This window comes from Grampus griseus (assembly GCF_964374135.1).
Source record: "Grampus griseus genome assembly, chromosome: 9".
NCBI lineage: Eukaryota > Metazoa > Chordata > Mammalia > Artiodactyla > Delphinidae > Grampus > Grampus griseus.
This window is the reverse complement of record NC_139003.1, coordinates 87373949-87399293: the sequence shown is the minus strand read 5'-3', so window position 1 is coordinate 87399293 and position 25345 is coordinate 87373949. Positions and strand designations below refer to the sequence as shown.

Sequence of the window (25345 nt, the reverse complement as noted above, 5' to 3'; positions counted from 1 at the left end):
TTTCCTCATCGTTACGTTTCCAAAGATATTGCCCCACTGGATTATCACGTCTTGATGATCCAGGATAGAGGCAGCATTTCTTTTAAATTAATGTCACCTGACCGTTTGTTTTTAGAGAATTAACTGGCTGGCCGGTCAAATATTTTATGAAAAGACTATGAATTTCCTAGACACTAGGATAAGGAAGGGGTGGAAGGAACTCTTGGAGCAAGTGTAAGCTGCTGAAGTACGTTCAGCACATGGGAACTTGAACAGGAGAAGTGTCCAGAAATCAGAAACTGATCCTTGGTACAGCAGAAAAACCTCCATGTGCACATTACCATCCACTTTTCTGAAGGGCCACGTTCAAAGGTCAATGTTATTACCTTGCTCATTTTTGAAGGGCTTTTACAAGTATTTTGGGAAGGATCTGGGGACGCACATTCACTTGTAGTCGTGGGTTCTGGATTTTCAGGATCAGGATCTGTAAAGCGTAAGGAACCATAGAAAATGTAAAACTGCACGATAAATACTGCTTTTTACTAACACTCGGACGTACATTCTACTATTCAAACCAACGTCTTATAAAGGCTCTCTCTCTCCTTTCTGAAAAGGTATTTAAAACCACCACCATGATAGGTCATCTGCTTACTGACCTTCCATAAGTTCACTGAAAGAAGGGACTGGGCCCTTGGGTTGCAACTGGGGAATGTGATTTGAATGAGATGAAGGTGAAGACGGAACATGAATCGGTGAACATGGGACACATGGTGACTCTCCCCCTAGAGATGAAGCAGAAGCAGACCCAAAGAGAACATTAGAAGCACAGAACGGGGGTGCAGAGTGATTAGCTGACTCCACTTTTCGGCAAAGCAACAAGCTCACTTACCACTATCTTTATCTTTTCGGTGATCACTGAGTAGTAAAGCTCTCTGATAACTCCTCTCTCGCACTTGCTCCACTGAAGTTGAGGCGGTCCTTTAAAATCAAGTCATAACATCAGTTCAGAAGCTGCTGCCAGCTAGATCAGTTTGTGTCCCCTGATGGCCAACATAGCCTTTCAGATAAAGGCTTTTGCTCGTTGGGGAAAAGCTTTGAAAACAGCTCCCCACCCCAGCCCACAACACCCCCCAAAACTGAGACTTTTATCCTCATTTATTTGAAGAACTCAAGCAGACGCCATTCCTTTGTCTTAAGCAATTTCTTGGTGAAAAGGAGGGGGTTGTTGAAGGGGGTAGCAAAACAACATTCAGAACGTCACTTCAGGTTACCAAAGGGACCACATATACCCCTGACAAATTACCTTGGGTCTGGATTATAAGGCTAGCAGGAAGCTCAGAGGTAAGAGGACCATGGAGCAAAGTGAATGTGGCCTCCTGCCCTTTGCAGGACCCTTCTGTATCCAGCTTCTTCTATTCCTATCGAAGAAACACTAAACATGGCTGTACTCTCAAGGCAACTGGTAAGGGTGACAAAGAAACTGCCAGATGTTGACTAGGATAAAGGTTCTTTGGAGAGGAATATTTGTGTGAAAATTATCAAGGAGTAGCTATAATGGACCTTTAATGATGCAGGGAAATACTTAACTGGCTTAAAACTCTTATCAGCAAAAAGGATCTGTCAAAATTATGATCACAAACCTCCTCTGCTTTAGGAGAACAACAAACAGGAAGGCAGCTGACTAACAAAAACTTTGTTGTTTTTCAGAACAGCACACTACCAGTCTTTACAAATATATAAGCTCCGTTCAGAATCAGCTATGTGACTGGATGATAAAATAACAAAGACTACTGTCATTATAAGGTATATTACTTGTAGTTCTAAAGTTACCAGTTAGTTAGGTTTTTTTTTTTTTCCAACAGGCAGCTTACCATTGGACTTCTGGTTCATTCTTTTCACTGGCAGAAGCTTCCTTAACAGGACAGTTATTGCTGGTTTCTTCCAAAGTAGCATTATAAACTGTAGCTGGTGTTGGTAAAGGTAGGCTAGCAGTGCTTTCTATCTGCTCCCCATTTTCATTCCCGTTGGCACACCCATCAGCATTGTTGCTGCTCAAGTTTCCACTTGTGTGAGGTGATACATTAACCAGTGGAAAGTGTTCTGCCTTAGAGCCACTTTTCCTAGCTTCACGTTGTCTTTTCCGGTATTCTAATAGAGAAACCTTAAGCAAGAAAGATAAGGAAAAGCAAATCTTTTATCCTTGTTTTTATATGTCAGTGTCAATCTATTCTTTTTTTTTTCTAAAGAGAATTACTATATTTACATTAAGAAAATTATATAAAATAATTTGATTCTGAACAAACAATAATAATTAACAATTATCAAATGCCTACTATATGCCAGGCATTGTATTTAGATGATTTACATACATTATCTCATTTAATCCTCACAACAACCCTATGAAATAGGTATATTATCATCCCCATTTTACAGATGAGGAAATTGAGTAACTCACTCACTCAAGGTCACACAGCTGGTGAGTGTTGGAGCCGGGATTCGAACCTAGGTCTTACTTGAAAGCCCGTGCTCTTTCCACTATACTATATTGCTTCCCACAAAGTTGCCAACTGGACTCTGTTATAAAAATTAAAAGCACACATCACTAAAATTCTTTCGACTTGCAAAGCAATAAGCCTATTAACAAATAAAATACGTGTTGTAGTTTCTCCCACTGATCTGAAATAAGGCATTCTAATTGTCTCGGTATGTCTGCCAACCAAATAATGGTGGTAAATCAGGGAACTTATTATTTATATAATAAATACTTTTATATCCATGGCCTAAATACTGTAGGTATTAAGGATGAGGAAAGAGGCATTTCTTCTATATCGGCTGCCTGTTCTATGTAAAATAAGGGTAATAAGAACACAAATATTATTCAATTCTGTTTATTTGGTTGGGAAGTAGTTATCTTTAAAAAGTTACTCTTTCAGTGAAATAAATCACCTTGAGGTTTCGATCTCTGAAACCATGCTCCTTATAGGAATTTTCCGTTATCACTAGCTCTCTGCAAACGTAATCTAATTCACTGAGCATTTACAAAAGGTTTAAAAATGTACGTGTCAATAATTCAATATGAATAAAGTATGAATGCCTTACACAGTACATATTATAACTACTAATTACCCTCAGAAGTAGTATGAAAAAAACACTATTAAAAGGACTATAAATCGTTAAATTTGTAACCTTTTTCTTTTGTGGTGGATTCTGGGGTGTGCAACTTCCGTCGATCAAATTGTCATTAATAGTCCGTCCAAAACCAGATACAAGCCCATCTTCTGAAGTACAAAACACAGGTGTTTCCATAAACATGCCTCTAGTATCATCCTGCATCAGGCACTTTGACTCACTTATTCGGAAGCCTCCTCCAACCTCCAACTGATGTGAGGGTGTCAGGTCCCTCAAGTTGGAGTTTACTGAGAAGTTAACTCCTGTTCTGTCAGGACTCTTTACCCAGGAAGAATATATTGGGCCCCGTCCAGAGTGAGCAGATTCCAGTTGGCTGTTAGACTCAGTCCTATCATGTGCAGGTGTTTCCATGGTTTTATGTAAGGCAGCTTGCTCGACTGTATCGAGTCCCAGTTGAAGGTCTGACACAGATTCCTTTTCTCCAGGGCACTGCCTACTGACTTCAGTCCTACTCCTAGGGCTGGTATAACCAATAGTCTTTATTTCTTGCAGACCAAGTTCAGTTAAATTAGAATTTCTAAAAGGCCCCAATGTTAACATGGTTGAAGATCTGTCAAAGCCCTGTTTACAGAATTAAAAAAAAAAAAAATTACACAAATAACCACATTTGGAAACTAGTTACATTAAATCTACCAACAATTTATAATGATACTAGGGAAAAGTCACCGATTTAAAAAACCTTTTTTAGTATCTCCTTACCTCTTGACTATAAGTGCGTCTCTTAATTTCTGGAGAACTTTCTGGGGAAGAAATATTCTACATAAAAGAAATAATCATAATTGAAAATTAAAATATGTTAACAAACCCATGATATTTATAGAAATGAGAACTTAAAATGAGAAACTACTACACAGACTTTGGTTTTAGACTTTTTTATTTCCATTCCCCTTATATTTTGCTTTAAGGTCACTTTGATACACATAGTCATTTAGTCTGACTTTTTGTATATCAATCAGATGAAATGGAAGTTATGTGCATTTTAATAAAAAAATAAAGTTTAAATTCACAAATGCATGTTCCAAATTTTCGCTCTTAGATTCTTAAGAACTTTTTTTCCCTGCTCTCAGTACACTAATTATTAAAGGGAGAAAAAAATAGCTATTAAAGAAGCCCCATCCCCATGGGTTTTTGTTTCTGTTTTTTCTCACCTCAAAGTGCATGGTATTTCCCGGTGTGCCAGGAGTTACTGGGGTAACTGGTGAATAAATGGGCTTATAACCATTTCTACAAGCTTCGTCGTCTGACTTTGCCCGTGGAGGAGTGGCAAATGATGGATCCGTAGGAGTAATATCCGTGTGAGTTGGGGTAGCATATGGTGAAGGAGTAGGTGTGGAGGTTTCTGAGTAAGCAGAATCTAGTAACTGATAGAGTCTTCGTTTTTTTAGTGGTGTAGTTAAATCTGTTGGTGAAATAAGTTAAGAAATTATACTGCTGCTATTTGCTATAATCTGTAATATATTCTGGGAAAGATCAGAAAACATCAGCAATCGTAATTATGATGATTGTCACCCCGAAACTAAATTTCACAGTTTTTAAAGATAACAGGAAGCAATCTCTCCCCCACCCCCACCCCGCCCCCCAACTTAGTCATTTTCACTGTTAGCAAGCATATTATCTTGCCAGAAGGCTTACAGGCCTGGGGGGCTCTAAGAAATCTTACAAGTACAGCTGTTAATTTAACTGATTTCTAAGAGTCCTTTTGAATCTTGCTGAAAAACAGCTGGCCAACTAGGCCCAAAATTCAACCATAAGCCCCAACATATTGTACATGGTACTTGCAAATTAAGGTTTTCACGTCTACCTTCGTCTAAAACTTTGGAGGACAGAAAAGACAAAATATATGTAACAATGCGCTTCTTTTGAAAGGTACATAATAATTAGAATATATATATGCTATATATATCCTGCCACATTCTCCACACTAGAACAACACTGAAAAGAAATTCTACCTGGAAGAGAACAGCTATCATTTAATAGTAGTGGACTTCTATTTTCACCATTGACTGTAGGACTTCTGGATCTTTCTTGACAGGGTGAATTAAATCTGTGTAAAATTGCTGAGTTTTCTTCTTCCAGAGCTTGTTTCAACCACCGCTGAAATACATAGAACAATAAATGAAGAGAAATCAGTTTGTAGCTGTTTACATATCCTATAAATATACAGCCAATTCCAAAAGCATCTCACTACCAGGACTGGTAGAGTAAGGAATGAGAATGGCTTTTGGCTCATACTAGAGTTTCATATCCAAAGAAAAGTTTACCTTCTTGCATGAGCCAGAAATGTTTTCAGGAGGTTCTTTTCTTCTCCTTTTTTCTGAAAGGAATGGTGAAGTGAATCTAATGTAGTGCTTAGGAGTAGAGTATACATGCGGACTATAAGTGAGACCCGGTAAAGAATTGAGCTGTGTAGCTAACACTTCAGGATCTGTAGTTATGCGCAGAGGCTTTTCTGAAAGGGTGTCTGAAGGTTTTCCTGTCTTCTCATTCTTCTCACTTAACCATTCATTGACCAAGTGCTAGAGAGAAGGAAAATCTGGATCACTATATATGTAATTATACAGATTCTCCTATAGAATATTCTAATACCAAATTTGTAACTGACATATCTAAAATGAGAGATTAATTTAAATCCTTCATATATGATGTCTAAAAAGTCAATATAAGTCATTCTGCATTTCCTTGGTTATCTACACTTATTACTATAATTTTTTACACAATTATACTTTGTAGGAACAAAACACATGATATTTTTATAAAATAGTAAAAATCTAGGAGACCTCAGTACTATCTTAAAAACACAAACACTAAACTGCTTCTATATTATGTGTAAAATGTTTAGTTTGTCAGACTTTAGGCAGTGTTTTTTTTGTTGTTTGTTTTTTTGCGGTACGCGGGCCTCTCACTGCTGCGGCCTTTCCCGTTGCGGGACGTGCAGGCTCAGCGGCCATGGCTCACGGGCTCAGCCGCTCCGCGGCATGGTGGGATCTTCCCAGACCGGGGCACAAACCCGTGTCCTGTGCGTCGGCAGGCGGACTCGCGACCACTGCGCCACCAGGGAAGCCCTAGGCAGTGGTTTTCTACTCTGGCTGCTCATCAGAATCTCCAGATGAGGCCAGTGCATATATATATATATATATATATATATATATATATATATAAAATATATATATATTTTTAAAGCTGTCGGCATTGACAATCACTAATGATTTAAGGGGGTTGAAATCTCTAAGTTCCCATGCTTTGAAAATTCACATAATCCCTTTCTTAGTTCTGTTTATTTTTTTGCATCTACAGTGTACATAGTTCACTCTTTACTGGCTGTATGAATATACCTGATCCTAAAGTATAATGATTACTCAACTTTTTCTTTTTTTAAGAACTAGTTATTTAGTAAAGTTCAGATGTAATGGGCATGGAAATAAGGATTACATTTCTCAGCTCAAGCACATTTTCCTTGCTGTGTGGGCACTTATATCTTTTCTATCTAGTTATCAAATTATACTCCTTTAATTTTTATTATAAATGTAATTTGTAGAATATGTAGAAAAACTAGTGTATATGTATTTACACATACATTCTCACAATACACATACAGAAATACATACATTAAAAAAACAGTCTACCCACATCCTGTCTTCTAGAGATAATCACTATAAGCATTTTGGCATCTTTTCTTTCCTTCCTTTTTTCAATGTATGTAAACTTCCTTTCTAGGACAAGCAACAGTGGGGCTAAAGCACTTGGGAGTCTGCAACAGACTGCCCCGGTGTGAATCCCGGCTTTGCCACTTACCGTTACCTCAAGCAAGTTACATAACTTTTCTACATCTCAATCCAGATCTATAAAAGAAGGGTCATGAGAGAAACTAGCTCTACAAATAGGGTTATTGTAAGGATTACAAGAGTTAAATAGCCAAAGCTCTTCATAGAGTATCTGGCACAGAATAAGTGCCATGTGTGAAACTGAAGGCAGCCTTTACATTATAGGAAATCACAATAATTTGGTACTCTGTCAAACAGTAATGTTGTTTAAAATAGCAGTATATATCACACGCAAAACCTGTGGGAAAAAGGCTTTTTTTTTTAGAGAGAAAATCAGGATACAGGAACCTATATCTCAAGACCAGGGAATTAAATCTATAGTGCCACAGTAGTTTAGTCATTTAATAATTAAAGGGCAGGGACTGTGTCATATTTGCAGTCAAGAAAGCAGCCTTTTGTTTTGTTTTCCTGCACTGTGCAGCTTGTGGAATGTTGGTTCCCAGACCAGGGATTGAACCCACTGGGCCCTCAGCAGTGAGAGTGCAGAGTCTTAACCACTGACCACCAGGGAATTCCCAAAAGTAGCTTTTCTTTTAAACATGAATCTTTTTTCTTTCTCACTAATCCAAATTATGGAGAAAATCTGCAGCTACTTTTTGTCCTCCCAAAGTGGGCAAAAGTAACTGCTCATTGTCAAAATCAAGTGCTGGCTTGCTTGTTCAGGATCCAAGGTGCAAAGGTGAGCACAGACTTCAAATCAGAGCGGTGTTTAGATCGTCTCTGTCTAATCCTTTGACTCGCCACTGAAGTATACTCCCAGGTTCCTCCTAGATATTTACGAAGTATGCTTCTCATGGTTTCACAGTACCTACAAACTATACTGAATTTGGTAAGAACAAAGACCAGATAAAGTGGGTTTCAAAGTATTTTGTTGTAGAAGGGCGTGAGAAGGATCCATTTATGATCTACCCCACTGCCCAGAGAGCCTAAGGGTTGCACTTTGGTATCTGCTCCAATCTGCTGTACTCAGAATGGGAGAAAAACAAAGCTTCATAAGGGTGTTCTGTATTTCTGGCCTTCCTGTAAAGCTCAGGTTGGTTTATCTCAGTGATTGTTTACCACAATTGCTTCATTAAATCTGACAGTAGTTTTTGACAGATTTTTATTAATAAATTGACCTAAAACTACCCTTCCTGAAACCCTCCCACACTGTTGGTGGGAATGTAAATTGGTACAGACAGTATGGAGGTTCCTTAAAAAACTAAAAATAGAGCTACCATATGATCTGGTAATCCCACTCCTGGGCATACATCCGGAGAAAACCGTAATCTGAAAGGATACATGCACCCCAAAGTTCACTGCAGCAGGACCTAGAGATGATCATACTAAGTGAAGTAAGTCAGAGAAAGACAAATATCATGATAGCACTCGTGGAATCTAATTTTTTTAAAAAAGAAACAAATGAACTTATTTACAAAACAGAATCAGACTTAAGGGGAAACGGGGTGGGGGGGATAAATCAGAAGCTTGGGATGAACACATACACACTACTATAGATAATAAGATAACCAACAAGGACCTACTACTGTATAGCACAGGGAACTCAATATTCTGTGATAAGCTATATGAGAAAACAATCTAAAAAAGAATGCATGTATGCATGTGTATAACTGAATCACTTTGCTGTATACCTGAAACTAACACAACATTGTAAATCAACTACACTCCAATAAAATTAAAATGAAACTACCCTTCCTTATAAATTTTCACATCCTACTACATTCTATGGAAATCAACAATTTCTTCACACTTAATTCTTGTAATCTACCTTTACCATGAAATTTATAAAAACTATAAAGAAAGGATAACTCATCTCAAACTAGTTGTTTCTGAGAAGTGTAGTTTAGTACATAAAATCATTAGAAATCAGAATTGCAATACTACAAGGAAGCCTTGATATACTGGATATTTTAATGATGCAAACATTTCTATTAACTGATTTTACAGTTTTGCAATTCTCATTCTTAGTTTAAAACTTTGCTAGTATAAAAACCACGACTCTATCACTCTTCCTTATGAGATGTTATAGACTGAATTCCTAAAACATGAATATATTTAACATCATAAGACATTTGTTAAAAAACAGTTCTTACATTCATTAAGAATCACATACCTTTTTTGTTTTGGGATACTTTGTTGGACATTTATTAAGTGCTGGAACTTCAGTTTCAGTAATTATTTCTGCTAGTGCAGTTTCACTTTCTGGTTCTATTGCAAGTACAGTATTTTCAGTATCATTTTGTTGTGAAGTAACTTCTATATCAGGAGAAGACGGTTGGATATCTGAACACATGCTGACAGTTCTGTGTCTCCGACGCTGCTGTCCGATGTGAGTCCTACTCCGAGAAAAACTTTTTCTCTGTTTAGTTCTATTTACTTTGGCAGGAGTTGGCTTGCTAGCAGTTTCTTCTTTTGCTTGTTCCTAATTCAAAAGAGAATGGAACTTTTAATACGTTGTTTATATAACTCAGTAGTTGAAATCTAATGGCATCAATCTGCTTCAGAAGCTAACTGCCCCAAATGTCTTTATGAATTCTGATATATATTAAATTGACATAATTAAAAATTTTCTTACTCTCCAAAACAAAGCAAGTGGAGTCTCATAGCTGAAGTCTTAAATTCTCATAGGATTTGAAAAATGCTATTGAAAAGCTAGTATCACATCAAAAATTCTTTATAGATGTAATTAAATTGTGGAAATTTTATTGGAAAGTGGTGAAGTGTGAAAATAAAACTAGACCTGAATAATAATACCTGAATAACTTCAGCATCAGTGACAATCTGTGCATCTTTACATTCAGTTTTAACTTCAGTTTTGGCAGTGCTGATCCTTTCCAAAGCTTGTTCTCTTCTTTTCTCTCTTTTTTCAAGTCTGGCAAAAGCTTGCAGAATTGCTTCCATTTTCCTTTCTTCTCTTGTCTACAAAATTTAAAGTAACATAATAAATACTGCTGTGAAGTAAAATTCAAAAGTCCAAATGTTCATGGCAAATTAAAAAAAATTTTCTATGATGGTGTTAGCAAAACACCTCTTTTGATGGTAGATATGGGATTAAAAACATTTATATTCATTTTAGATCTTTGAGAATCCCAAACATCTTGGTAAACCCTGTCATTACAAATATATTACAATGAAAGGAATGTTTGGATGATTGTATGTTAATGATAAAGGTAAGGCAAAACCAAAAAAAGACTCAAGAACGACCCTGCTTTATCAAACCAAAAATCTTTTTTTCTCAATAATACATTAGGCAGCCTTTTAAAAATAAGATCAAAGTTCCTAAGGTAATAATATGTTGAAAAGGTTAAATCCATATGAACGTAAGGAGTGAATATATTGACATGTCATAGCAGGATACTGTGGGGTGAAGTCCTGGGTTTAAATCATGATGCTACCAGTCATTTACTATCTCTGTGACCCTAGGCAATGTAACAACTCTGGTTATTAACCTTTTTGAGCATCTTATAAAATGTGGGTAACAATATTTACACTTCACAGAATTGTTAATGAATTCAAATATAAAATATCTGTGAAGTTTTCCAACCTTACTTGGAAAATGGTAGGCATTTCTTAGGTGTTACTATTTCTCCTTTGGCTCTCTTGCCCTCCATTATAATTGTTATAAGGCATTCCTCTATCTTCTGCTCTTCCCGTCTACACTGACAGTTCAAGGCAGAGACTGGAAAACAGCAAGAGTTCCTTTGAGCATCAGTTCTCTTTGGAGAGAGAACATTAAAAGCAAGACCCAGAGCCTTGGCCAGGGCGCCTGGCAAATGCTTCAGGTTTCAACCAGAAACAGGAAGCATGTCCATCAACTGTCCAGTTCTCCAAATGTAAAGAACCAGGTCCTGAGGCTTAGATCCATTCATCTTTCTTCCTTTATTGTCATCCATGTAGGAAAGAAAGATCAATAACTCAAGGTCTGGCTGCATGGTCTTCTCAATATCAGAGCTTTAGAGTTCGAGTAATTATCAGCAGAGATTCAAGCATTAAGTAAGACACCTACACTATGAAAACTATTACTTACTCTTTCCTATATTTTTTCCTTTTATTGTTCCACTAGGTAAGGGAAATATGTAAACAAAACTCTTCTGAGAACTTTATAATTGGTGAAAACAGACTACCATACTGCAAATGTGTCAGTCTTATAAAATGTGTTATCCTCACCCTCTTTATTTTACAGGTAAGGAAACTGAGATCCAAAGAGGTAAGATTACTTGTTCATGGACACATATCTGCGTCTTAGCTTTCTTGGTCTGGGATGGATAATAAGACACTAAAATAAAGAACATAGGCAAAAGATCTCTTTACTGGAACTGGAAGTTTTAAAGCTGAATTCTTTCCTTAGATAATACATGTCTCTGGTCTTAATAAATCACTTTACTCAACCCCTTTTCATTTATGGCTCTCTATAAAAATCCTGTCTCAATATATTAGGGCTTTTCTAACACCCTAAATTTAGAAGTCTGGAGTAACTAAAAAATAAGATTTTCATAATTGCTTCACCTGTGGAATGGGGGTGGGTAGAAAGAGAAGGGGTTCATTATTGTGCTTATAAATTTAAAAATAAATCTGGGAAAAGTACATTTTTCCAAAAGAAACAAACTTGTCTTAGCAAGAATCATTTTATGTATAAAATAAATTTACCCACGGGCCAGGCACCCAAAGGAGATATTTTCTATGTCATGATTATCCAAGGACAGTTTCCTAAGATAAATACGAATTTATGCCAAAAGAAGTTTCCTTGACATGGTCCATTATTCACTTGTTTTAGATACAGTAAGGGTCAGAGATAAAATTAATTGATGTAAAGACAAAATTAATTCATTTAAAAATTGAACTCCCTTGGTAAACGATGCAGCTAATGGATAGTCAAAGCAAAATCCTTTATTTCTAGATGACTCGATCTTTTTGAGCTGGTCAGGATCTTAAAAATAATCTAGTCCTACACTGCTGAAGAAACCAGAGCCCACGTGTATTAACAGAATCACTCAAAGGCAGAGCCATAATTATTATCCAAGTTTCCAGGCTCCTGGTTTGTTCTTCTTTCCAATTACCAACTACTGACACACTACATAATGCAAAATAAAGCATAATTCTTCCTACATTTACTACAACTATTAACTGAAAGCACTAAACAGGTATCCTAATAGCTTTAACCCAGCTTCATCTTAAAACACACTTTAGAAAATGTAAACATGCTTTTGATTATGTGAAGAAAAGAAAAACGTTAGTTACTAATCTACTTTTTTTTAAAACTCCTTAAGGTTCATATGTCATTCAGCTTTTATATTCACCAGTGTATTCTCTGACACACACAACCAGATATACAGTATGTAATGACTGAAAATTTACCACCCACTTTATAGAGCTAACTGATAAATAAGTTTTATATATAGCTTGAGATAATTATAGCTGATTGTTCAGGGGACTAGAGAAATTAGGAGCCTTAGTTCAGCAGATTGTCCATAGATCCTGACCTCTGAGCTGGATGTAGTTTAGATGATACTTGTCACCTAAGGCTACCACCAGGACCTGCATGTTTCATTTTCATGACTCATTCCAAGCCACTGACTGTTCAGACCTCAAAAGTCATTTTTACTCTCTATGAGCTTGGCAACTGATAGACCCTGATTTAGAATTAGAATCAGACAGGGTTGACTTTCGACTTTTGTTGTTAACAACAACACTGTTGTTAACGCTGGAGTGTTGGGTGCTGAACTAAAAAAACTGACAAATCTCTGATGAGATCTACAGATTGCTTTTATGACATTTTTCAGTTTATGGCTTTACAGTATAACACACAAGAGTACAGTAATTTTCTGTAAGCGGAAAGTCTGCTTAATATCCCTTTATAGGATTTTATCACTTGAGTGAGTACAGTGAGAATTTTTATTACAATTTTGTGCTTCAATGTATAAACACACTGGAACACAAATTTAACTTGAAATCATGTCACCTTGTACTTGGAAGAGACTATGGAGATCTTCTTGTATGAGCCCCTATTCAACAAATGGTGAGGGACTTCCCTGGTGGCACAGTTGTTAAGAATCTGCCTGCCAATGCAGGGGACATGGGTTCGAGCTCTGGTCCGGGAAGATCCCACGTGCCGTGGAGGAACTGAGCCCGTGAGCCACAACTACTGAAGCCCCTGCACCACAAGGAAGAGTAGCCCCCACTCTCAACAACTAGAGAAAGCTTGCGCACAGCAACAAAGACCCAACGCAGCCAAAAGTAAATAAATTTATATTTTTTAAAAAATGGTGAAAACCTAAGGTCCATATAGTTCAAGGACTACATAATAACACGAATTAAAGTTTTATACAATATCACAACTGAAAAACTAAACTACACTGACTAAATTGTTAGAATTCATCCCAATTAGAGATACTTGGTAATATGAAGCTGAGTGAAAATAAGCTTATGTACTCTGGATGCCTTACAGTGGCTTTAGAAGGAAATTTGCTAGTAGTAGGATGTAAGAATTGAGAAGGAGACAAAATGAAGACATTTAGGTATTTTGTGATTTCTTTTTTTTTTTTTTTTTACCTTACTACCAAGTAGGAAGTGGCTCTTAAAAACAAAAACAACAAAGTTGCCTTTTAAAGGAAAAGGGAAATGGCAGGGCCAACCTACCAAATTACTTACAGCGTTGAAATAGAGAAATTAAAAGACTTCTTACTCAACTAACTTCCCTTAACCTTTTGAATAGGAATTTATTAATTTTTAAAAAAATGCTAAGATTACTGCTTACCAATAAAATTGTTCCAAAAGAGTAAGTATCTCCATTTCTTCTCTACCACATGATGATTTAGTTTAACTTCATAGCACTCTTTCCTGTTTGATGTTTGTTTTTCCTTCCACCCCGTCCTCCGTGAAAGCTGCTCCAGAACAGGGACCTTGCCTTCTTTTGTTCACCCAGTACTTTAAATGGTGCTCAGCATATAACAAACACCCAAATTTTTAAGTGAATAAGAATTGGGTATACATTATATAAACCATGTATATCACTGTAATTTGAAGGTATGTAATGAAGTCTTTAAACAAGATTTTGGAAATCCTGAATTTACTACAAGGCAGCTGAAGCTGAATATCCTCATTTCGTTTGAACAGACAACCTATAAAAATAAACAGGTTCCTTTTTGCTAGTCGATACTACGATTTTGAAAAAACAATTCCTAAACACTGTGGTGAAGAAAATGGGACTTAAGAAAATTAAAACTAGTAATCAACGTTAACTTAGTCATGCTCTGAGGAGAGAAAAGTTAAGATGGACAATACATGTCAGATGACTTTTCTGGCAAATTTACCCTCCCCTATAGTTTACTATTATTAAAAATTCTTTTGCATCTTCTAAACTGATCTTCTAAATCAAGTCGCTTCCTAGAGACATTAGTAAGAGCATGGATTCTGTATAGTAGTGTCTTCTCAGAGTGTTTTTTCTATAGAATAAAAATCTGCAGGATGTCAAAGGTGTCACTACAGAAAAACAAGTTGCAAGGACGTACAGGTTGAGGAAATGCTGACATAAACCGAACTTCTCAAGAGGTTTCAAACACCATGTATACTGGAAATCTCGAAGTTGGGGACAAGGTATACTGTTTAGTAAAGTCAGCTGGCTACAAAGCTCTCTCTTTCACAAAACATCTAATTAGAGTTCCATGGAATACCTTTTGATGTGAAGGATCAAGCCTGAGAAAATTGTGGGGAATCCTGCATCCTATCCTGCCTGGACTATAAGCTTCATTTAGTTCACACTCATGGGCGTTATCTATAGCTTTCCTCAAATGGCTGCCAGGAACATCTAATAAGCTCAATTATAGACCACCTACTTTTATAAAAGCCAGACCTTTTTTTCCCCCTAGAAGCTAGGGCTAAGGCAATGAGCCCCACAAATCCTTGCCCTTACGTAGTTTATATTCTGGTGATATACAGTTGATTCTAGATTGTCCTAGATGCTTGACAGGTTTAAGAAACTCATAGCTAGGTGACTATCCCTTCATATCCTTTTGTTGGTCTCAAATTTCTATCCTACATGTGAAGACCACCTGAACCACCTTGCATGGACTCCAGTTTAAGCAATCTGACTATAACAGACCATCAAATATTACCAAGACTATATTCCCCAAGTACTCTTTCCATAAGGTTGTGGAAAGTTATTTTGAAAATATATTAAAAGATACTACAAAGGAGGTTCTTTTCATTTCATTATAAATGGGGTGAAGGAGGGGAAGCAAGCCTCCTTTTGAATTTAAATCTTTCTAAGGTTTTACATTTTTAATCAATCACCTGTTCATCAAAATAAGGTGAGCTTCTCAATATCTAACCCCCTTCTGTACACTTAACCTCTGACAAGGTTATGGCCACCTAACTTCAACTCAACTACCATGGACCTGGAAGAGTCTACTCAGTAGTACCCCGGTTTTGAAACCAGGTGAGTATAAACAGCCTGCTGTATTTCAACTTACCGTATTATTATATTTCAACCCACTGTATTTCAGCTTAAGATTCTCCCAAGTCAATTCCAACCCACTGCCAAAGAAGTATCTCTTACTAGTTAAAGAGAAAATGTCTAATAACCATCTATTCAGTTCCATACCATTTAGCCACATGTGAGCTTTTGTAAGGAGAGGACAAAATATAATGGAGGAAAAAGGAAAATATTAAGAATGGCTTTCTACCCTGGCCCCCTAATGATTTGAGTATTCTTTCATGAAATCATCATTCAGCATTTCATGTGATCTACAATCAACCAATCTTATTTTCCTATATCCCTCCTCACCACCACCCCCCCAAAAAAACAGCCTATAATTCCAGCCAAATGTGATTTTAAACATCATAAGGTAATGGTAAATTCTACCTAGTTCATGAAATGACCTCTGATCCCTCCAGCTATAAGTTACCTGTCATATATCTCCTTTACCACACTTCCTGCTGCATTGTAACTGTTTTCTAAATGCCCTCGAAGGCAGAGGTATTATCTTCCACTCTCAACAAAAGGAACAAAGTAGCAACCAAATTACATAAATCACCTGTGCTATTTTTGGAGACTGAGCAACATGCTAATATTAGGTTGTATATGGAACTGCCATTTGTGTAGATAAAAACTATCAAATCAACAATTTCATATGGTTCAAGCTATACTACAAAAGGATGGGCTGAAGTATATTTGAATTTGGACATTACATGGTACTTATCTGGGAGGAAAGTCTGACTTTCTATATTTCAATCTCATAGATACACGTCAGAACTGGTATCTCCTATTATAATGCTTTAAAGTCTGTCCCATCACAGGAGAAAATTTAAATCAGTTTGACCTAAGTTTCTCAGGAGTTGACCTATCTTTCCAATTACTGATGTTAACATAGCCAATATAAAAGGCAAACACTGGAGTAATAAAGCCTGATGAGTACTTAAACTTTTCAAAACAAAATATTTCAACCCACAAATACTAATACTTTGGGGAGTGGGAAGGGGCCAAACCAACTGCTTAAGAATTCTAGGATGCATGCTTTTGCATTCTAGTCATTTGAGTATAGCAAAAATTCTATAATTAAAACATCCAGGCAAACACAGCAATTACAACTAACAACATTACAGTGAACTTGAAGGCTACAGGTTAAGGAGCCAAGGATTTTTAAATACTTACTTCAAAAGGGAACCCTCATACACTGTTGGCGGGAATGTAAATTGGTGCAGTCACTAAGGAAAACAGTATGGTGGTTCCTCAAAAAATTAAAAATAGGATCCAGCAATTCCACTTCTCAGTGTATAAAGAAAACCACTAAATGAAAACATACGTGTACCCCAATGTTCACAGCAGCATTATTTATAATTGCCAAGATATGGCAGCAACCTAAGTGTCCATCAACAGATGGATAAAGATGTGACCAATATACATATATATGTGTGTGTATGTATATCACACACACACACACACACACACACACACACACAATGGACTACTACTCAGCCATAAAAAAAGAATGAAATTTTGCCATTTGCAGCAACATGGATGTGGAAGGCATTATGCTAAATGAAATAAGTCAGAGAAAGACAAATACTGTATGATACCTCTTACATGTGGAATCTAAAAAATACAACTAGTGAATATAAGAAAAAAGAAGCAGACTCACAGATGTAGATAAACTAGTGGTTACCAGTGGGGAGAGGGAAGGGGGGGAGGGGAAGTATAGGGGTAGCAGATTAAGAGGTACAAACTACTAGGTATAAAATAAGCTACAAGGATATATTGTACAGCGCAGGGAATATAGCCAATATTTTATAATAACTATAAATGGAGTATAACCTTTAAAAACAATCACTATTGTACGCCTGTAACTTATACAATATTGTACCTCAATACTTCAATAAAAAATATTTCATATCCCTTCAAAATACCAAATTCTAAATATTTACGTTTGTTTATTCCCATGAAAAATACTCAGCTGCACAACCACCTTAGTGGCATATATTAAAATGAATATGCTAAAACAGATATAAAAACATGAAGTATTCATTTATATTAATATAGCATACTAGTAGACAAAATCTGGACAAAACTGGATTCCCAAGTATGCCTTTTTGTCTACCTATCCAAAGTTCCATCATGTTCAACAAAAAGGCATTTCTCTTTCCTTCTGCCATCTCAAAATGAGGATGTTCTAAGTTCCACTAACTTTCTCAGCACTGAAAGAAGGAAGTATTTTAAAAGTAGCCCCAGAGTCATATAACAAACCTCCAGGTTTGAATTTTCTTTTTTCCTCTCATTTCTCTCCCCCCAAAAGCATTGTTATAGCCCTTAAAGCCGTATTTGTATCAGACGCATGCCTCATACAGAAACCACTCATACCCTAAAGTGATCTTCTAAAAGTTTCTGCAGGATTATTGCAAAGACAAGGCTGTGGCAATTGTGGAATGAACTGGCCAATATTGAACATCTAGTCAAGAAAGGGCCATAGGTAATTTGGGTAGGTACAGGTAATTTATTAGATGTAACCCAATCTTGAAAAAGGTTCAAGATAATTCCTTTTAGAGGAAGAACTCCTTTTTCTTTATAAGCAACCTCCTCCAATATTTTCTCCTATATTTGTTTTTCTTCTCTCCTGTTCCTAACACTACCCTGTCCCATCAGAGCAGTGCTTCTGAAATCCTGAGGCTGTGAAACAGTTCTGCATTGCTTTTGCAATTTTGAACATCAACAATACATCAGTGTTAGAGGAATGACCATCAAGGCAATAAGAGTTACATTTAAGCAGGCCTACAATGACCAAAATCCAAAGATCCTACCGCTAAGTATATGACACCTGAGATTCCATGAAATACAACATGAAAATCACTAAAACAGGAAACAAGGGAGCATATAAAATAAAGGGGAGTGGGGAAAGCCCGTACTAAGATCATCAGTTGGTATATAAAGTCATTTTCAAATCTTAAGGCAAACTATATCTTAATGTCTTCTTAACTGGCCTAGACATTGTATCAATTGCTAAATTACCATGGATTTTTAAGAAAATATCTTGTCCTAGTTTTTATACAGGTTAAGATATTTCAAATAAATAGTACAGGGAGTGTAAATACTAACCTTATTTTAATGCAAACCTTACTTTGTGATAGCAATATGAGATGTAAAAATAGCAGCTGCCAACAGTGGGTATTCTTCTTTTTCACATAAGCCATTTATTTAGTGCTATTATAAGCTTTAAAATTCCATTTTTGTTTTACATTAAATTATGAAGAGAAAGGATACATTTAGTTAATGAAAAACATTTTGAACAGTAATTCTGGCATTAAAATTAATAGTACTCTGCTTCAAAAATGTTAAAAAATTATTTCTTAAATGTCAGAAATTCTAAATTGTCTACTGAACACACAGTGAAAATACAAAAGATTAGTGGAAGTTACTTGAATGGTAATGACAAAGCCAAATAGAAATGCTCAGGGACACATCATGTTTGCTAACTTCAAAGAACAAGGTAAAGGCCCTCCTAAAGGCAGCAGCAAGTATTTTGGGACGAGCAGTGTCACTAAAACCCAAGTGACAGAAGGAAGCTGCTACCGGCCTTCCAACTTACCATCTTCCTTCTCCTTTCTGCAATCTGTTCCTCTGACTCCATTTCTACTTCATTGCTAATGGGAGTTTTTTCTTCTATATCATCAATAAAATCTGGTTCCTGAAAGATGGAAATGACTGCTTTATAGAAACTACTACTCCATCTACAAACTAGAGGCACAGAACCATGTATTTTAAATGTCTTTCAACCAGAACTAATTAAACATAAAAATTACAAGAGTACTTAAATCCATTTCAGAAACTTAAAACTGGTTCCTAATTCAGGAAACTTTTCAAAATCATGCAAATAATTTTGTTTCTCAAAGTTCTAGTCAATAATGTTCTTTATCAGTAGAGTCCGCAAAGCCTTAAGTTTATATTCTTACCAACACATAAACATATAAATTATTTCACATAACCCAGTGCCTACAAATACCAAGTGCTTAATAAAGGTTTGTTCAATTTAACACTTACGGGAAACTATCCTTAGAAGATAAGACACTGGAGACAAATAAAAGCTTACTTAATCTTCACATTTAAAAGGTCCCGCCTAACTAACTTCCATTTGTTTAGAGGGCATATAACAAAATACTTCCTGGTGAAGCGGAAGTACAGGCCAAACTCTTTCCTCAAATTTATCTTATGTGTTTTTAAAATAACTTCCTCTCAAAAATCATATGTCCACCCCTACAGAATTGATTTCATTATGTCCCAAATATTAAAGGAAAGGAATCATTATGGCTTAAGACTTTAAATAAGAACATTTATTACAAACATAAGGACAGTGCCATCTGGAAGAATTTTTTTAATTACCCAGTCTTAAGGAAAATCTTGTATTCAATTCTACAAGGATTTGCTGGGTGAGCTGTTTCTTAAAAGTTTAACAAATATTGTACAAATTCTAGCAGAACCTGTAGTTTACATTTATAAGTACTTCATTAAATAAGAGAATGACTTAAAAAGTTTAAGCCATTTTATACAAAAAAGAGGATAAAATATGACAAGTTAATTTTCTTCTCTTAACTTCTTTCATCAAGATTCAGTAGAGCATAGTTCAGTACCTGATTATTTGACACCGATAGTCTCAGAGGAGAAAGCTTTCTCTGTTTAGTTTCCGGGCTCTTCATTTTGTTCGCTGTCCCTTCACAATCCAAAGTAATATTCTGATTTTGTGTATCTTTTTCTTTTGAAATATCCTTTTCTTTTTTTCCTTTCTTTCTTCTGGTCTCATAACCACTATTGATGTTTTCCGTGGATTCAGAACTACGTTTCAGAACAGGGCACTCTGGATTTTCTTTGAGGCATGCACAATCCACCTTGTACTTACTGGAAAGAAAACCAGTTAAATATTTGTTCAAGATATAGACTGTAATATTTTCTAATCCATTTTAAGCTACACCTCCACAAAACTGTATGCTATTACTAATTATAAGCAATCGTTTTCGCTAATTTTCATTCCTTATAACTATGACAAAATAAATTTTCTCATAAAAACAATATAATAATTAGAAGTTGATTTCTGACCAGAGATTGGTCATAATCATAAGGATAACCAGTGATGGGTTACAGAAGGAAAAAACTCCAATAAATTAAAACTGAGTCTTTTTAAGTCAAATGATACCATGGCATATTTTAAGGCAAAAACCCCAGGTTACCTCAGAGTGCTATAAAGTGTATATGCAGAATATGATAAAATACTCTAAATCTGACCTAAATAAAAAATGCTAGGTACAATAAATACCAAATCTTAACTAGTTTGTCTTATACTTTAAGGAATGATTTCAGTAACCAGGGTTCTTTAAAAAGCTACCTTGAAAAAACTGAATGTCATGTTTGCCTTTGCCCTTAGGTATTCCCTCTTTCAAATAAACGGAAGCTTGAAAAATAATTGCACTACCTCTCATCTTCACAGTAGTGATAATTATTACTCCCATTTTACGGATGAGATTAAAGCTCAGAAGGTCAGTATCTTGTCCAAAGTCACACATTAAGTGGTAGGGATGACATTCAAATACAGGTCTGAGTCCAAAGCCCACACTTTTCAGCTCTTCAGTATTTCTTAACTCTCTACCCTCTTGTCTACCACCAAGAGTCAGTTCATCTCTAGGATATAGGCTGAATGCCCAAACCAGAGTTAAATAATAACGGAAGACTCCCACTTTGCATGTTTTGAGTAGTTCGTTCATAATAAAAAATAATTTACTTTTCCAAGTTTCTAATACGCCTAACTCATTCACTTTCAACACTGGTAGAAAGCTACAAGTCAAACTGTCTAATTCTGTGAATCAGGGGTAGAACTCAAACATCATGGTCTACCCCTCACCTCTCCAAATCAGGCAGTAACAGAAACTAGCTGGAAACTTTTTCTAGATATTTTCTTTGATTTTAGGACAACAGAACTGCAAATAATAATGATGACAACTGCTAATATTTATTCAGCACTTATTTTGTATCAAGAATGGTTTTAAACCCTTTACATGTGTCAACTCAATCTTCGAAATATTCCTGTTAGGTATTATTTTTCTCATATTATAATGAGGTAATGAGAGAGAGAGAGATGACAAAATTGGTCCAAGGTTACATAACTAATATAAGTGACCGAGCTAGGATTTGAAAGCAGAGAGTCAGATTATAAAAAGCTTATATTTTTAACCACTGTGGGAAACAGTCCCCCAAAGCAATGAGCAAAGAGCTATTATGCTCAATTTTCCACCTTGGTGGGGGGGGGCGGAGAAAGAGCTAAAAAGGAAACACTTTAGTTATCAGGATAAATCTGACTCCAACAATCAAGTAGAGATGCATATACTGAAGGAAGAGGGATTTCATTGACAGAAAACATAATGGACATTAAAAATGTCTGCATGTAAAATGGATACCACACAAACTCTTAAAAATAAAATACAGGAGGATATGAACTGAAATCCTTATAACCCAAAAGATTATAGAATATATAAAGAAGTGCCTCCACCCACATCGGTTTAAAAAAAAAGACTACCCAGCAGAAAAATGAACAGATGATGAGACAAGTCATAAGAGAGGAAATCCAAATGACAAATGAATACATAAAAGGATCTTTGGGCTCTTAAAATAATCATGGAAGATGGTAATTACAAATATAAAAAGATACTATCTCACACAGATTAATATCGATTTTTAAAGTACAGTAAAGAAGTGTTGCAAGGAAGTAAAGCTATGGGAGTATAAACTGGTCATTCACCCACGTCTGGTAAAAACTGAGGCTGTACACATTCTACAACCCAGCAATTCCACCTCTACGTCCCTATCATGGAGAGAACATGTACACATGCAGCATTTTTGGTAAATCTAAAGGTCCACCAATAGTGGAATGGATAAATGCCATCAGCGGTGAAAATAAATGAATTAGAGCTACACATAACAAAAGAACTGAACCTCACAAAAGTAATGAATGAGAAAAGATGAATGCAAAATAATACAGATTATAATTTCCATAAATTTTTAAAATATACAAAACTACTCCATACTATTTAGGGACATCTACAGACATAGTAAAAATGTTAAACTCATAAAAATGTTAAACTCACCAAATTAAAGATGGCAGTTATCTCTGGTAAAAGACAGAGGGATAGACGCAATCTGGCTGCTAAACATATGGGCCTTTAATGGATAATGTTTTGCTTCTTAATTTGGAAATGAGGCACATGGACTTTTTTTTTTTTTTTTTGGCCGCGCGGTTCGTAGGATCTCAGTTCCCTGACCACGGATTGAACTCAGGCCACAGAAGTGAAAGCAGAGAGTCCTAACCATCAGGCAACCAGGGAACTCCCTACATGGACTTCTGTATTACTATTTTTTACAGTAAAATTTTTAAAATTTAAATTGCAGTTTCTCTACTCAGAATTAACTTTTCTTAGTGTTAATCAACTCTTCTTTAGTGTTTCAGAACAACAGTTCTCAGAGTTTCCTCATACGATCGCCAACAAACCCTTTCAATTTATACTGCAAAGAAACTTTGGCACAATTTCTTTTCTTCTGAGGGGCAATGAGTGAAATTATCCATTTCTACTGATTAACCAAATTAATTGAATGAGTAAAACTCTACACTCTACCTAAAATACAAGAAAGAAAAGAAGGAAAAAATTCTCACATAAACAAGGTCAGTATTGCTCAATTAGGATTACTAATTATTATACTATGAGCATTACATTACAATAAGAAAAGTCTGGAAGACCAAAGCAATCATGCTGTAATGGAAGCTGATATCAGAATGCTCGTTTCCAAGTATTTTTAATTGCCTAATGGTAAATAAAAATAGAAAGCTAAAGAAGTAATGACAATACCTACATTTTTATAAGGACATTAAGGAATTATTTCAAAACAACAGGTATCATATTTACAGACTTGAACTTACCAATTCCCATAGTCAAAATCAAAGGCAATAGTAATTTCAGTTCCCTTTGGAATACTTTGTACAGAATAAATGTAAAGATGTATGGTTCCATCCTCAATTTCATGCCTCACCTGTTAGTGAAAAGAATAATTTTGTATTTCCATAAATATATGTCTCTATAAATTATTTTCTACCTTTAGAAGCATCTCATCTTGCAATTTTGAAAACTATTCTTTTCAAAGTAATTCACAAATACAACATGGAAAATATGCCATTAATTACAAGACTTGTACCTAAATCAGTGGTTATCAACTGGGAAGGAGGTACACATCTATGCAAGTTTGATGCAGGCTCTAGGAGCATCGAAAAGAAAATAACTCTATTTCATCAATTCTATGGTGCATATTTTTTCCCCTTTTAAAATCTGTGAAATTGGGAGTTTTACAAGTGATGGCATCTTTGATTTAATGAAACGCATTAATGGTACAGTTTATAAATATATAGTTAAAGTATAGTTTAACACTAACTTTTCTGTGATATACACTGTTCTAGGTACTCTACATGTATTAACTCCTTTAGTCCACATAACATCTTTTTACAGATAAAACTGAAGCACAGACAAGGTTACAAAGCTAGTAAGTCAAAAAGAAGACATGAATCTGTAAGTCTTGCTTCAAAACCTACACTTAACTGTAACATTATATAACTAGAAAACATTTATTTTGGTATGTGAAAAACAAAACCAGAAATATTATTTTATACACCACTTCTAAAACATAATTTACTAGCACATATAAAATCTACTTTAGTTTTCAGCTTCGTCATCTACCTTGATCAAATCAGAGCATATATTTGACTCATAAATAGAGCTTCCAGAATAAACAGAGAAGTCCAGTATTTTCTCTTACAAGTAACATCACAATTTCTTCAATGCTCAAAGTAACCTGAGACCTCACAGCCAGTTATCACCTAAATTTTCGTAATGGAAAGATGTTGGGCAGTATAAAATGCATCAACAACTAAAAACTGTTGGTCTGTTTTAGGCCACCAGACTTTTTTGTGCTTAATACTCAGATTCCACACACTCCCTACCCCTGCCTCCCCAAAGGATTTCTATAAGCTTACCTCTGCATTCGGTGTACAGGAACGCCTAATGAACCGAGCTTCATTCCCAAAAGTCCTTGCATCAACACACATTTCTAGACCATGAAATTTAGAATAGAATAAAACAAAAGGGTATGGTCTACAAAAAAAGAAATGCATTAGAAACTATTAACATTTTGAATTTAAGAAATTTCTAAAAGACTCATAGTAAGTAGGGAGGCCAAGATTTGAATATACGCAGTCTGATACCGGAACCCATTCTTAACCACTAGGCTAATTCATGCTAATAAGATTTTTACCTGCTCATATAACCTTACCTAAACCAAAGATAATTAATTCAGGTGGGAATTCAAATTTACAAAGAATGATAAAAAGGGAGTGATTACTGCCTTTACATAAGGATTCATAATGAGATGCCATTAAAGTTCCTATCAGTGCATTTACGTGTTTGATTTACAGCACTGTTTCAGATCAAATCTGCTATACGAAAGGGAAAGATTCTTGTATATCTTTCATAACTTAAGTAACTCAGTTACAAACAATATGAAATATTCTAAATAATTATAGCATATAGGCTGAGAATGTTATTTCCCTAGAGATGCAAACATATTTCTAGACCTCAGGGAAGCAATGGCTATCACAAGATCACATCAATTCCCACCCCCAAAATCACAAACGATAGAAGAAGGCTCCAAAGTCCTTCCAGTACCAAGAAAGTCGGAGTTGAAAGTGGTGACAATAACGTAAGACCAAATCTAACATCCTCTGATAAAAGAAGGACGTGGTCACCAGTGGTCTTTGCAGGTTCTAGCAATTATAAGGAATTAGGAA

General features: G+C 35.7%; 1 protein-coding gene across 2 annotated transcripts in view; it reads right to left on the bottom strand.

Moving 5' to 3' along the window:
- The window catches only part of KMT2E (lysine methyltransferase 2E (inactive)), a 98774-nt gene that overhangs the window by 2933 nt on the left and 70496 nt on the right, over window positions 1–25345 (bottom strand). The window contains exons 12-26 of one of the 2 annotated variants that reach the window (XM_082661508.1): window positions 24536–24653; window positions 23432–23541; window positions 20103–20367; window positions 19064–19162; window positions 9744–9908; window positions 9103–9411; window positions 5430–5684; window positions 5118–5262; window positions 4317–4567; window positions 3868–3924; window positions 3166–3729; window positions 1851–2140; window positions 869–957; window positions 636–761; window positions 366–463 (exon numbers count right to left, since the gene is read on the bottom strand). In XM_082661508.1, the coding sequence (XP_082517634.1) occupies window positions 366–463; window positions 636–761; window positions 869–957; window positions 1851–2140; window positions 3166–3729; window positions 3868–3924; window positions 4317–4567; window positions 5118–5262; window positions 5430–5684; window positions 9103–9411; window positions 9744–9908; window positions 19064–19162; window positions 20103–20367; window positions 23432–23541; window positions 24536–24653 (2941 nt within the window). The remainder of the gene's footprint in view (window positions 1–365; window positions 464–635; window positions 762–868; window positions 958–1850; window positions 2141–3165; window positions 3730–3867; window positions 3925–4316; window positions 4568–5117; window positions 5263–5429; window positions 5685–9102; window positions 9412–9743; window positions 9909–19063; window positions 19163–20102; window positions 20368–23431; window positions 23542–24535; window positions 24654–25345) is intronic. The other variant, XM_082661509.1, reaches the window with a different exon arrangement.